A 13,456-nucleotide genomic window follows, 5' to 3' on the forward strand; every position below is an offset into this window, starting at 1 on the left:
TGATTAGTGCTTTGCTGCTAGGCAAGTTAGCTTGGGAGAGGACATTGCTGTTGGACTGCCTTTCTTGTCACTACATTTGTAGGATCTTGCAAAGGCACTGCTGTTGTTACTTCTCCAGTGACTTGCAGCGCCTGCTGTAGGTTGTCCAAACCGCTGAAACATATAGGAGAGATGGGAACACTGCTTCCTGGTAAAACATGATCTTAGACACAAATTTGAGATCCTGGTCCTCAAATACTCTTTTTCAGTTGGTACATTGGAGGCGATGATGAATTTCATCATCTCTGTCTGCCTTCCTTGAGAGGAGGCTCCCAAGATAGGGCAAATGATACACATTTTCTAAGATTTTGCCTTTGGTCTTAATCGACAGGGGAAGCTGTTGTGGAAGCACATGGATCTTTGCCCTTGTGTTAGCATATGGAATACATAGATGGGGCCTAATTTATGCTTCATTCTTATGGTTCTACACAGATTCAGTCATGAAGGGGCAGTAGCCCTTTCCTAAGGGACAGAAAGAGGACAGCATTCGGTTATGGTTATTTTTCTAGCAGCTCTGTCAAAGAATATCTTGAAGAATATCTTCAGCAGCAATAACTAATCACTACATAACATTTGTTGCGTGTGTAGCTACTAAAATATTTTAAAACGTTTTCACTTCCTTCAATGGGGGCCTCTTTACTATGTACCTTAATGGAGCTCAGCTACAATCCAAAGATTGTTCCTCCTGCAGGATTTTCTACTTACTTTTGATGTGCCCATGGATTGTCAGAGTTTGATATCACATCACACTCGAATGGGCAGCCCTCAGGTCTTAATGTCCATTATCTGATAACATTTCTCACACGAAGAAAGCATTAATTCACCGCACACCTGCGGTGAGAAAATTGTACAACAACTGCTTTAGAGCAGGGATGGTTAAGGGTGATTTAAGGACATAAGAAATAGGAGCAGGAGTAGGCCATCTAGCCCCTCGAGCCTGCCCTGCCATTCAACAAGATCATGGCTGATCTGAAGCGAATCAGTTCCACTTACCCGCCTGCTCCCCATATCCCTTAATTCCCTTAGCGATCAGAAATCTATCTACCCGTGATTTAAACATATTCAATGAGGTAGCCTCCACCACTTCAATGGGCAGAGAATTCCAGAGATTCACTACCCTCTGAAAGAAGAAGTTCCCCCTCAACTCTGTCCTGAACCGGCCCCCAATTATTTTGAGGCTGTGCCCTCTAGTTCTGGTTTCCCTTCTAAGTGGAAAGAATCTCTCTACCTTTACCCTATCCAGCCCCTTCATTATCTTATATGTCTCTGTAAGATCACCCCTCAGCCTTCTAAACTCCAACGAGTACAGATCCAATCTGTTCAATCTCTCCTCATAAGCTACACCCCTCATCTCCGGTATCAACCTGGTGAACCTTCTCTGCACTCCCTCCAAGGCCAATATATCCTTTCGCAAATAAGGGGACCAAAACTGCACACAGTACTCCAGTTGCGGCCTCACCAGTGCCTTGTATAGTTGCAGCAAGACCTCCCTGCTTTTATATTCTATCCCCCTCGCGATAAAGGCCAACATTCCATTCGCCTTCTTGATCACCTGCTGCACCTGCAGACTGAATTTTTGCGATTCGTGCACAAGGACCCCCAGATCCCTCTGCACAGTAGCATGATGTAATTTTGCTCCATTTAAATAAAATTCCAATTTACTATTATTTCTTCCAAAGTGGATAACCTCACATTTTCCAACGTTATATTCCATCTGCCAGATCCTCGCCCACTCGCTCAGCCTATCCAAATCTCTCTGCAGACTTTCCGCATCCTCCACGCAATTCGCTTTCCCACTCATCTTCGTGTCATCAGCAAACTTTGATACCCTACACTCAGTCCCCTCCTCCAGACCATCAATGTAAATGGTAAACAATTGAGGCCCCAGCACCGATCCCTGTGGCACGCCACTGGTCACCAACTGCCAACCAGAAAAGCATCCATTTATTCTAACTCTCTGCTTCCTGTTAGATAGCCAATCCCCAATCCACGCCAACACCTTACCCCCAACTCCATGTACCCCAATCTTCTGCAGCAACCTTTTGTGAGGCACCTTATCGAATGCCTTCTGGAAATCTAAAAACACCACATCTTCCCCTCTGTCAACCGCACCAGTCACATCTTCATAAAAATCCAGTAAATTCGTCAAACACGACTTTCCCTTCATGAATCCTTGCTGCGTCTGCTTGATCGAACCATTCTTATCCAGGTGCTCTGCTATTTCCTCTTTAATGATGGGCTCTAGCATCTTCCCATCTACGGACGTTAAGCTAACCGGCCTGTAGTTACCCGCCTTTTGTCTACTTCGTTTTTTAAATAGCGGCGTAACAGTAGCTGTTTTCCAATCAGCCGGTACTACCCCAGAGTCCAGCGAATTTTGATAAATAACTACTAACGCATCTGCTATTACCTCAGCCATTTCTTTCAGTACCCTGGGATGCATTCCATCCGGGCCCAGGGACTTGTCTACCTTCAGTCCCGTTAGTCTACCAAGCACTACCTCAAGTAATTGTATATACAATTCTATATACAAGTAATTGGACCTCACCTCCCACCAACTCTCGATCTCCAATATTCGGTAAACTATTTGTGTCTTCCACCGTGAAGACCGACACAAAGAACTTATTTAAAGTCTCAGCCATTTCCTCATTTTCCACTATTAAATCTCCCCTCTCGTCCTCCAAAGGTCCAACATTCACTCTAGCCACTCTATTCCTTTTTATATATTTGTAAAAACGTTTACTATTATTTTTTATATTTTGAGCTAGTTTAGTTTCATAATCTATCTTTCCTTTCTTAATCGCTTTCTTAGTCATTCTTTGTTGTTTTTTAAAGCTTTCCCAATCCACTAATTCTCCACTATTTTTGGCCACTCTGTACGCATCTGTTTTTATTTTAATATTCTCCTTTATTTCCTTCGTTATCCATGTCTGGTTATCCCTTTTCTTACAGTCCTTCTTTATCACCGGAATATATTTTTGCTGAGTACTTTAAAAAATCTCCTTAAAAATCCTCCACTGTTCCTCAGCTGTCCTACCTACCAGTCTGCTCGCCCAGTCTACATTAGCCAATTCCGCCCTCATCCTATCGTACTCCCCTCTGTTCAAGCAGAGGACACTGGTTTGGGACCCTACTTTCTCACCCTCCATCTGTATCAGAAATTCAACCATATTATGATCACTCAACCCAAGAGGATCCCTCACAAGAAGATCCTTAATTCTACCTGTCTCATTACACAGTACCAGATCTAAGATAACTCGCTCTCTCATAGGTTCTGTAACATACTGTTCAATGAAACTATCCCGACAGCATTCTAAGAACTCTTCCTCAAGCCCTCCACGTCCAATTTGAGTCGACCAATCAATATGCAGGTTAAAATCCCCCATGATTATTGCCGTTCCGTTTTTGCACGCATGCATTATTTGCTTGTTTAAGGCCCTCCCCACCTCCAAGTTATTATTTGGGGGCCTATAGACCACGCCTACCAGTGTCTTTTCCCCCCCGACTATTCCTTTTCTCCACCCACGATTCCACGTTTTGCTCCTTAGAGCCTATGTCGTCTCTCACTACCGTCCTGATATTATCCTTTATTAACAGAGCTACCCCACCTCCTTTTTCTATCTGTCTATCCTTCCTAAATGTCTGATACCCCTGGATATTCAATTTGAAAGGAAATGTTCAAAATCATGAATGGTTTTGATAAGAATAAATATGGAAAAAACTGTGTCCAGTAGCAGTAGGGTAATTAACAAAAGAACCAGATGAAAAAATATGCAGCGCATTACGATTTTGAACACACTGTCCGAAAGAGTGTTGGAAACAGTTTTAATAATAACTGTCAAAGGGAATTGGATAAATGTTTGACATGGAAAATGTAGAGGGTTATGGGATAAAAGGGAATAGAGTCATAGAGGTTTACACCATGGAAACAGGCCCTTCGGCCCAACTTGTCCATGCCGCCCTTATTTATTTTTAAAATCCCCTAAGCTAATCCCAATTGCCCGCATTTGGCCCATATCCCTCTATACCCATCGTACCCATGTAACTACCTAAATGCTTTTTAAAAGATAAAATTGTACCCGCCCCTACTACTACCTCTGGAAGCTTGTTCCAGACACTCACTACCCTGTGTGTGAAAAAATTGCCCCTCTGGACACTTTTGTATCTCTCCCCTCTCACCTTAAACCTATGCCCTCTAGTTTTAGACTCCCCTACCTTTGGGAAAAGATATTGACTATCTACCTTATCTATGCCCCTCATTATTTTATAGACCTCTATAAAGTCACCCCTCAGCCTCCTACGCTCCAGAGAAAAAAGTCCCAGTCTATTCAGCCTCTCCTTATAACTCAATCCATCAAGTCCCGGTAGCATCCTAGTAAATCTTTTCTCCACTCTTTCTAGTTTAATAATATCCTTTCTATAATAGGGTGACCAGAATTGCACACAGTATTCCAAGTGTGGCCTTACCAATGTCTTGTACAACTTCAACAAGACGTCCCAACTCCTGTATTCAATGTCCTGACCGATGAAACCAAGCATGCCGAATGCCTTCTTCACCATTCTGTCCACCTGTGACTCCACTTTCAAGGAGCTATGAACATGTACCCCTAGATCTCTTTGTTCTGTAACTCTCCCCAACGCCCTACCATTAACTGAGTAAGTCCTGCCCTGGTTCAATTTACCAAAATGCATCACCTCACATTTGTCTAAATTAAACTCCATCTGCCATTCGTAAGCCCACTGGCCCAATTGATCAAGATCCCGTGGCAATTGGAGATAACTTTCTTCACTGTCCACTATGCCACCAAGCTTGGTGTCATCTGCAAACTTACTAACCATGCCCCCTATATTCTCATCCAAATCATTAATATAAATGACAAATAACAGTGGGCCCAGCACTGATCCCTGAGGCACACCACTGGTCACAGGCCTCCAGTTTGAAAAACAACTCTCTACAACCACCCTCTGGCTTCTGTTAAGAAGCCAATTTTGTATCCAATTAGATACCTCACCCTGGATCCCGTGAGATTTAACTTTATGCAACAACCTACCATGTGGTACCTTGTCAAAGGCCTTGCTAAAGTCCATGTAGACAAGATCAACTGCACTGCCCTCATCGACCTTCTTGGTTACCCCTTCAAAAAACTCAATTAAATTTGTGAGACATGATTTTCCACTCACAAAGCTATGCTGACTGTCCCTAATCAGTCCTTGCATCTCTAAATGCCTGTAGATCCTGTCTCTCAAAATACCTTCCAACAATTTACCCACGACAGGTGTGAGGCTCACTGGCCTGTAGTTCCCAGGCTTTTCCCTGCAGCCCTTTTTAAACAAAGGCACAACATTTGCCACTCTTCAATCTTCAGGCACCTCACCTGTGACTATCGATGATTCAAATATCTCAGCTAGGGGACCCGCAATTTCCTCCCTAGGAACAACGTCCTGGAATATACTTCATCAGGTCCTGGGGATTTATCTACCTTGATGCGCTTTAAGACTTCCAGCACCTCCTTCTCTGTAATATGTACACTCCTCAAGACAGCACTATTTATTTCCCCAGGTTCCCTAACATCCATGCTTTTCTCAACAGTAAATACTGATGAGAAATATTCATTTAGGATTTCACCCATCTCTTGTGGATCTGCACATAGATGACCTTGTTGATCCTTAACAGGCCCTACTCTCTCCCTTGTTTTTCTTTTGCCCTTTATGTATTTGTAGAAGCTCTTTGGATTCTCCTTTGCCTTATCTGAACCCTGGTTAACACACTTTTGAAAGCATGCCATTTACCAGACGTCCCTTTGTCTTCCCACAGACTCCCCCAATTAACTTTTGAAAGTTCCTGCCTGATACCATCAAAATTGGCCTTGCCCCAATTTAGAATTTTAACTTTTGGGGCAGACCTATCATTCTCCATAGCTATCTTAAAACTAATAGAATTATGGTCACTGGTCCCAAAGTAATCCCTCACTAACACCTCTGTCACCTGCCCTTCTTTATTTCCCAAGAGGTGGTCAATAATTGGGTAGTTCTTTCAATAAGCTTGCAGAGTCACAATGAGTGGTCTCTGTCTATGCTACATTATCCTGTTATGTGCAAAATACTGTAGTGGGACTTGGAAATGCACTACCTTCTAACAGAGAGTGTGCTGCCAAGAATAAATTAACAACATTGAAATGATGGATACTTTAACAATATTAATATATACAAATTGTTAGTTTTCAAACACTTTTATTTAAAAAGGTTTGCCTGATGCATTTTGTCTGAGAGTTCTTTTGCAGTAATTCTTACATTGGCCACATCAGCCAAAATTAGGCAGGTCAAAACCTTGAAGTAATTACTCTTATAGTCTATATGACAAAAAGGAGAAAGACGCACATTCTTGAAAGTGTGATTTCACCAAGTTTAAATTAAATAAATCACATTTGCAATGGTCTTCTTCCAGTTTTTAAAGAGTTTTTATTTGTTATTGTGATCTTTGGTGTTCACATAGTACGCCATTGCTTGCACTTGACTATATTCCATTTCTCTAAAATAACAAGTTACCAGTTTACAAAAAAAAGGAAAAAAAAAGTCAACTTAAATCACATTCTACTAAAAACAAATAAGTGGAATTTCCTTGGCTGGTTTAGCTAGATTCTACACATACAAACCATGGGACATGCAATTTTATTATTTCTTTTGCTCTGAACAGCAGAGCACCTAATTCTACCTCCTGTCTGAACCCCTGTCGTCAGTGCCATGATTATCAATATTGTCGACAATATGGGGGCTGCGTGTGCTGACAGAGTGGAAAAGGGCGTCTGTGTCCATAGAAGTGGTCGGTTGTTGACCAAAGCTCCCGTCATCCCCAATGTCGCCACTTCTGCTGAGCTGCTCTGCTGTCTGATCCCTTTCATTATTTTCTCTGAAGTCTGTTGTTAAGTTGCTGGAGCTGCTGGGTGCAGCAGAGTCCACTAGAATCTGACTGCAACTGCTGTCCATTTCTGTTCTGCCTTGGTTGCTTGGCAGATGTGCACTCAATCTCGCCAGCGCTTCATTCCCAGTCTGTGAGCCGCGGTGTATCCGGTGGCTGACGATGATGTTGTTTCCAAACCCTCCCATGGAGGCTGTGGTGGTTCCTTGCTCTCGCTGGACAACTGCTGTCATCCAACCCTCAGCAATCAGTCGGCGGATGCGAGACAAGGCATCTTCTCCTGGAATGTACTCCGGTGCATCTCCTAAAATAGGATAAAGAGAAAAGATTTTTATTTACTTCTGATGCTTACAGGATACCTCAACTTGCTGTTCTTGACATGATAATTTAAAAATATTTTGATACTTCAATTAAAATATTCCAGGATGATCTTCCTTGGAAATCCATCTTCCTTTATCTAGGTACAAATTTACTCTGTTTCCTCTCCCCACGGGATCTCAGTTCAATTGTTAATTTTCCATGAATTGCCTGACTGCCAGCAAACAATCACTTATGACAAACCTCCACTTTTGTGGCTCTTGACCAGGAGGTGGTCAAAATCCAGCTGACCTTTGCACTCCTTTCTTTCCTCCCGTGTACCAAAAGAATTGCTGATGCTACGTAGCAATAGTTACACACAGTAAATTATTGGGAGAAAGCAGAAACACTCAAATGAACTATTCCCTGCATTTATACCAATGGGGGGGTGGGCAAGAAAACCTAACTTGCCCATCACAGAATAAGATTCGCTTTCATTATTGATGAAAAATCCATACTATTACTCAAATGAAGATCGTTTGGTAATTCATAAAGTTAGTTTCCCGTTTATATTTTGTGTGCACGAGAAGTGTGGGGTACAGAGAAGAAAAAATGATTTGAAATTAGTTGGAATTAAGGACAAATCATGCAACCCTTCTCGCACCTTGTTTCCAGATACGACTAGCTGCCATCTTGAACAGCCTCTCAGTGGGGATTAAGTATTCAATTTATTGTGGCAGTTTTAAACATTTGCTTCTCTCATGAGAAAGCCGTGGACAAAGTAGGAGTATTTTAATACTGGCTCTGTAGAAAGTCAAAAGCATGCAAATATCTTGCTTATATTCACCAGGGTTCTTATTCAGAATGAAACCGAAAAGCCTGTCATGAATCACAGGATTCCACACAGTGAAAGAAAGAAATCAGACAAGTGAAAAATTGGAGGGCAGGTTACCATGACTGATATTGGATATCTCTAAGCAGACAGATATAGGGTGCAACTGGCAGAGAAAAAGATGCAGACTCTCTGCCTCCCTCTCATACTGACTGCTGCAGAGAAGAGGAGCAACTAAAGATGGGAAGTTAAACACTGAAAGTGGAAATACGAAATATAAAATAATCCAACTTTAAAAAAGAAAATCAAGGCTGACATTTCTTTCAATTATTTATCAAAGCTAATTCACAAACATAGTACGTATCAATGTTAATATACATACAGAATATGCATCAGTTCTAATACATACAAGCCTTTCCCATCTAAAGCAGCACTCCCAATTTGTTTTACAGAATCAACCCACAGAAGCATATCTTCTAATTCTATCTTTTACTCTCATTCTACGCTTCTAAAACTTCATTCTAACTCTTCTAAACTCTCTAACAATGCTATGACTGTAACACTATATTCTGCACTCTCTCCTTTCCTTCTCTATGAACGATATGCTTTGTCTGTGTAGCATGCAAGAAACAATAGTTTTCACTGTATACTAATACATGTGACAATAATAAATCAAATCAAAAACTCTGCTTGGAATGTATATGTGCACAGGTACTCTTGAGATGATAAAAATATTTCAGCATTCTGCCATACAGTGCACTTCAACGTTTACCAAATGACACCATATATGCAATATTCAGTGATGCAGACAACTGCAAATGTTCACTATAAAAATATTATAATCTTGTATTTACATTAGAAAGAGATTGTAGTACTTTAAATTGCAACATTCAGATATTCAGAAAATTCAGTTGCTGTAACATTTAAGAGGTTTGCAGCAATGATGAATGGTGAAATCACATCATTGCCAGTTAAAGTTCTGTCAAACTGTTAGAGAAATTAGACAGAAATGAAGGAGAAAAAAATAATTCATTACTGATAATTGGTGTTAGTTCCAGGTATTTAACTATAGATAATTACTTGATCATCAGAAAGCATCATGTCATGTAGATGGCATCATATTAGTGACATGGAGTATACTGATCAGACCCTGTCAAAGCATGTCAGGCTCAAACTTTGGAACTAATAATTATATTCCAGAGTGCTCATGGACACTTGGAATCCCAGGACTGGTTGTTGCACAATGTCTAGTTGTAAAAGTGCATAAGGGCACAAAATAATACAGACTGTTATATATAGATGTACACTGCAATGGAAGAAAATTTAGGTGATAAGAGACCGGGCCTGGATGTACAAATAGTAAAAAAAAAATGGATTTATCAATTTCCTGTACTGTTGCTATACATTTCTGAAAGTCCCGTGAGTTGTGGTCAATCATAAGGCACTAGAACCAGTGCCAGATTTAAATTAATGGTTGGCTTTTCACAAGTTACAGTCGGATTGTCATCAGTAACATTATATTGCACATTTGAGACCAGCATTTGCCCCAATAGTTCAGCAAATAGTGTTACTACATTATAGCTGTGTGAAAAAATGTATCTAATCCATGCACCATAATCCAAAATGAATAATTGATATCTAGGCATGATTTTCAAAGCAGTGCTTTAATCAAGCAGGTCAGAAAATAATAAATCACTGAGGTTTCAGTCCTATGTTGTATATCATTTGATATTTCTGCTTCATAATCAGTCCATGGTATCTGTTATTTTATGCACAAATTATTTACATTTTCCATTTGAATCGGTCACAGGTGTCCATTTTCCTCTAACTAAGACATCTGAATTCATCAACTGGCTACATCCTCCCAATTTCTTCCTGCTATTTTACTGCATCATTTATTTGGTTTGGAGTCTGGACCTCTCTCAAACTCAGAATCCAAGGAAGAAAATTGCTCAACTATATATGGATGCCTACAACTAATCTGAGTTGATGTGCAGTATGTTTACTTGTAGAAATAACAGGTTACACTACACAACTGGGAATACCCAACTACACAGATTCAACAAAACAGATTATAGCACAAAACTTGAGATTGAATTATACATGCAGGCGGTCATGTCCAGAGAATGTTGGCTATTTGACTGAGTAGGCATTTTTAATTTACTAATACATTCTCATAGTCCTCATATCAACTCAGGGCATGTCGAGGTTTTGGGGTATAGTTTAAAAATTCCAGCATTCTTGCTGCTACTTTGATAAAGAACAAGGCAGGATGGTGCTACTGAGATAAAGAGGACTTGGTATGTTAATGGTCTCGCCCATATATTAATAAGATAAGCAAAATACTGCGGGTGTTGAAACCTGAAACAAGAACAGAGGATGTTGGAAAAATTTAGCAGGTCTGCCAGCATCTACTCGGAGAGAAACAGAGTTAACATTTTGAGTCAGGACTGAAGGGATGGAGTGTGTGTTAGAGCTGTAAGAGATTGCAACAAAAGGTAGCAAGTTTAAGAACAAAAGGCAGACAGCATGTTGGGAGAGGGAGAGGTGGGGCAGGTTTGCATTGAGGCAATACATGTATGGAATATTTATAAAAAGAGGGTTTAAGATGGAGGAAAAAAGACGCAACCTAAAGTTGCTGAACTCAATGCTGAGTACCGAGGGCTGCAATGTGCCCAACAGAAAGATGATGTGCTGCTCTTCCAGTTTGCTCCAGGTTTCATTGCAGCAGGCCAAGGACAGAATTGTGGGCTCAAGATGGCCATTCAAATTGCTCTTCACACAACGTAAAACAATAGGTAATAATACATTATCTTATTTCAATCGGCATTTAAGGTGGAGGGGCAAACAGTTCTGTGGAGTTGTCTAGAAGAAATCCACTCTTGGGAGGGCAGTACCTGATTTAATTGGTAGCCTTACAGATTAACCCCTGACTGGTTCAGAACTGATGTGGAGATGCCGGCATGTCATAGAAATCATAGAAACCCTACAGTACAGAAAAAGGCCATTCGGCCCATCAAGTCTGCACCGACCACAATCCCACCCAGGCCCTACCCCTATATCCCTACATATTTTTTACCCACTGATCCCTCCAACCTATGCATCTCAGGACACTAAGGGGCAATTTTAGCATGGCCAATCAACCTAACCCGCACATCTTTGGACTGTGGGAGGAAACCGGAGCACCCGGAGGAAACCCACGCGGACACGAGGAGAATGTGCAAACTCCACACAGACAGTGACCCAAGCCGGGAATCGAACCCAGGTCCCTGGAGCTGTGAAGCAGCAGTGCTAACCACTGTGCTACTGTGCCGCCCGACATGTTCATGACTACCATCGACACCGCAAACTGCCGGCTCCAAGTGGAGAGGATCTGCAAGAAGATTGCGCATATCAACACAGACATCGAGTTTCTACAAAGATGCAAGACCTTTAAGACTTGATTAGCTGTAAAGACTCACATTCCAATCATTATTCATGGAAATTGAATTTGTGTCTTTGTGCCCTGTTTGTAATCAGAACTCCCACCCACCTGACGAAGGGACAGCCTGTTCCGAAAGCTAGTGGCTTTTGCTACTAAATAAACCTGTTGGGACTTTAACCTGCTGTTGTTAAGACTTCTTACTGGTTCAGAACTGCCAATGTCGTGCCCAGAGACTCTCATGCTCAAAGTTAGTGGGAGGTTTGCTGTGAAATATATGACTGGGTTGTGCTGGAAGATGAGGTTGGTTGTATTGCAACCCAGGCACCTCATAACAAACACAAGGCCCTGCCTCTAGGACAGGGTGATCTAGCTTTTGTTTTACAAAAGCAAAATGCTACATATGCTGCAAACCCAAAATAAAAACAGAAATGCTGGAAATGCTCAGCAGATTCGGCAGCATCTGTGGAAAGAGATACAGTGTTAACTTCAGATCGATGACCTTCCATCAGAATTGTACTTTTCTGCATTTTCCAGAAAATGGTGAAGTAAAATTTAGGCATGGTGAAATCCATGAGAACTATAACTCTGTAAATTTCCTTACTGAATGCAAAATGTGACAGCTTAAGGGTCCATAACTGCCTAATGCCACAAAGGTGTTAATTAACGTAGGTAAGGACACTCACTAATGGAGGATTGCAATATCCAGAACAAAGAGGTCTCACTATTTTCCCCTCTCCCAGTTATGCTAATTTCTTACTAGATATTGGACAGCACGTGAAATTGTAAATGTAACAAATTAGGTCAATATCTGTTTCTGGGCTTGACCAGCACTGCCGAACCCAAGAAAATGTTTCATGCATTTTCAAAATATGTGATATAACTAGATAACAAATATGTATGTATAACGGACACAGAACGTTCCAGTGATTGATGCCAGAGGATTTTCAAATAACACCCTTGGTTGGTCATCAGCATTTGACAAAACAGAGTGCACAGACAGCTCAATTCTACACTTCCAGACCTTCTGGCATATTAGTTCTCGTGGTCATTATATTCTCTGAAACTCTCATATTTTTGATCTGCAAGAGTCAAGGGTTATGGGGGTCTGGCAGGAAAGTGGAGTTAAGGCCACAATCAGATCAGCCATAATCTTATCAAATGGCAGGGTAGGCACGAGAGGCTGAATGGCTTGCTCCTGCACCTATTTCTCCTGCTGCTATTTCTTGTGCTCTTGCTGTTTTGCATGGAATATGTAGCAAACCTATAAATTATCAAGCATCCCCTCCTAGGTGGCTTAAAATTGATTATCTGGTGAATGTTGGCTTCAGGGCAATAATTTTAGTTTGAATCACCAAAATTTGGAAACATCTGGTTAGAATACCTCTTTTTCTGTCGATCAGGGGTTCCTAAACTGGATTTTGCAGAGAGGAGCTGGAGTCATGGGGCCCCGAGAGGAGGGTGAGTGGATGGGATGTGAGAGGTTTGGTGGGTGAGTGTGGGGGTGAGAATTTGGATGAGGGATGGGATTGTGAGTGAAAGTGTGGGGGGCTCAGTGTGGGGCTGAATGAGGGGGTGGGTGAGAGTGCAGGTTAGAATTTAGGTGAGGGAGTGAGGTTGAGGGTGGGAGATGGGTGCTCCCATAAAAATAACAAAAGGTTAAGATTTGGAAGTAGTTGTTGAATAACAGGACATTTTATTTTAATATATACATACAAAAACAAAAGATGCTTCTATGTTTTATATGTATACCTATTGTGCAATAATAATCATTTTGTGGTTTAATTATTCAATATAATAAGTATGTTTCTCAGGCGTTCCTTCAGTGCTCTTGGGAGGTCAAAAGGGTTCCCGCGGTTAGAAAAATTTTGGAAATCCTGCTGTTGATGATTACAATCCTCTGGTAAGTATTCAAGCATGAACTAGGTTGTGGCGCTGTGCATTTGTACCC

General features: G+C 41.3%; 1 protein-coding gene across 7 annotated transcripts in view; it reads right to left on the reverse strand.

Annotated features, from left to right (window-relative positions):
- Nucleotides 1-6,250: 6,250 nt before the first annotated feature.
- The window catches only part of LOC144498775 (activating molecule in BECN1-regulated autophagy protein 1-like), a 409,078-nt gene continuing 401,872 nt past the window's right edge, over nt 6,251-13,456 (reverse strand). For 5 of the 7 annotated variants that reach the window (XM_078220425.1, XM_078220422.1, XM_078220420.1 and 2 more), the window contains one exon: nt 6,251-7,259. In XM_078220425.1, the coding sequence (XP_078076551.1) occupies nt 6,748-7,259 (512 nt within the window). In that variant the 3' untranslated portion in view covers nt 6,251-6,747. The remainder of the gene's footprint in view (nt 7,260-13,456) is intronic. The other 2 variants (XM_078220427.1, XM_078220426.1) reach the window with 1 other exon arrangement.

This window comes from Mustelus asterias, chromosome 9 (assembly GCF_964213995.1).
Source record: "Mustelus asterias chromosome 9, sMusAst1.hap1.1, whole genome shotgun sequence".
NCBI lineage: Eukaryota > Metazoa > Chordata > Chondrichthyes > Carcharhiniformes > Triakidae > Mustelus > Mustelus asterias.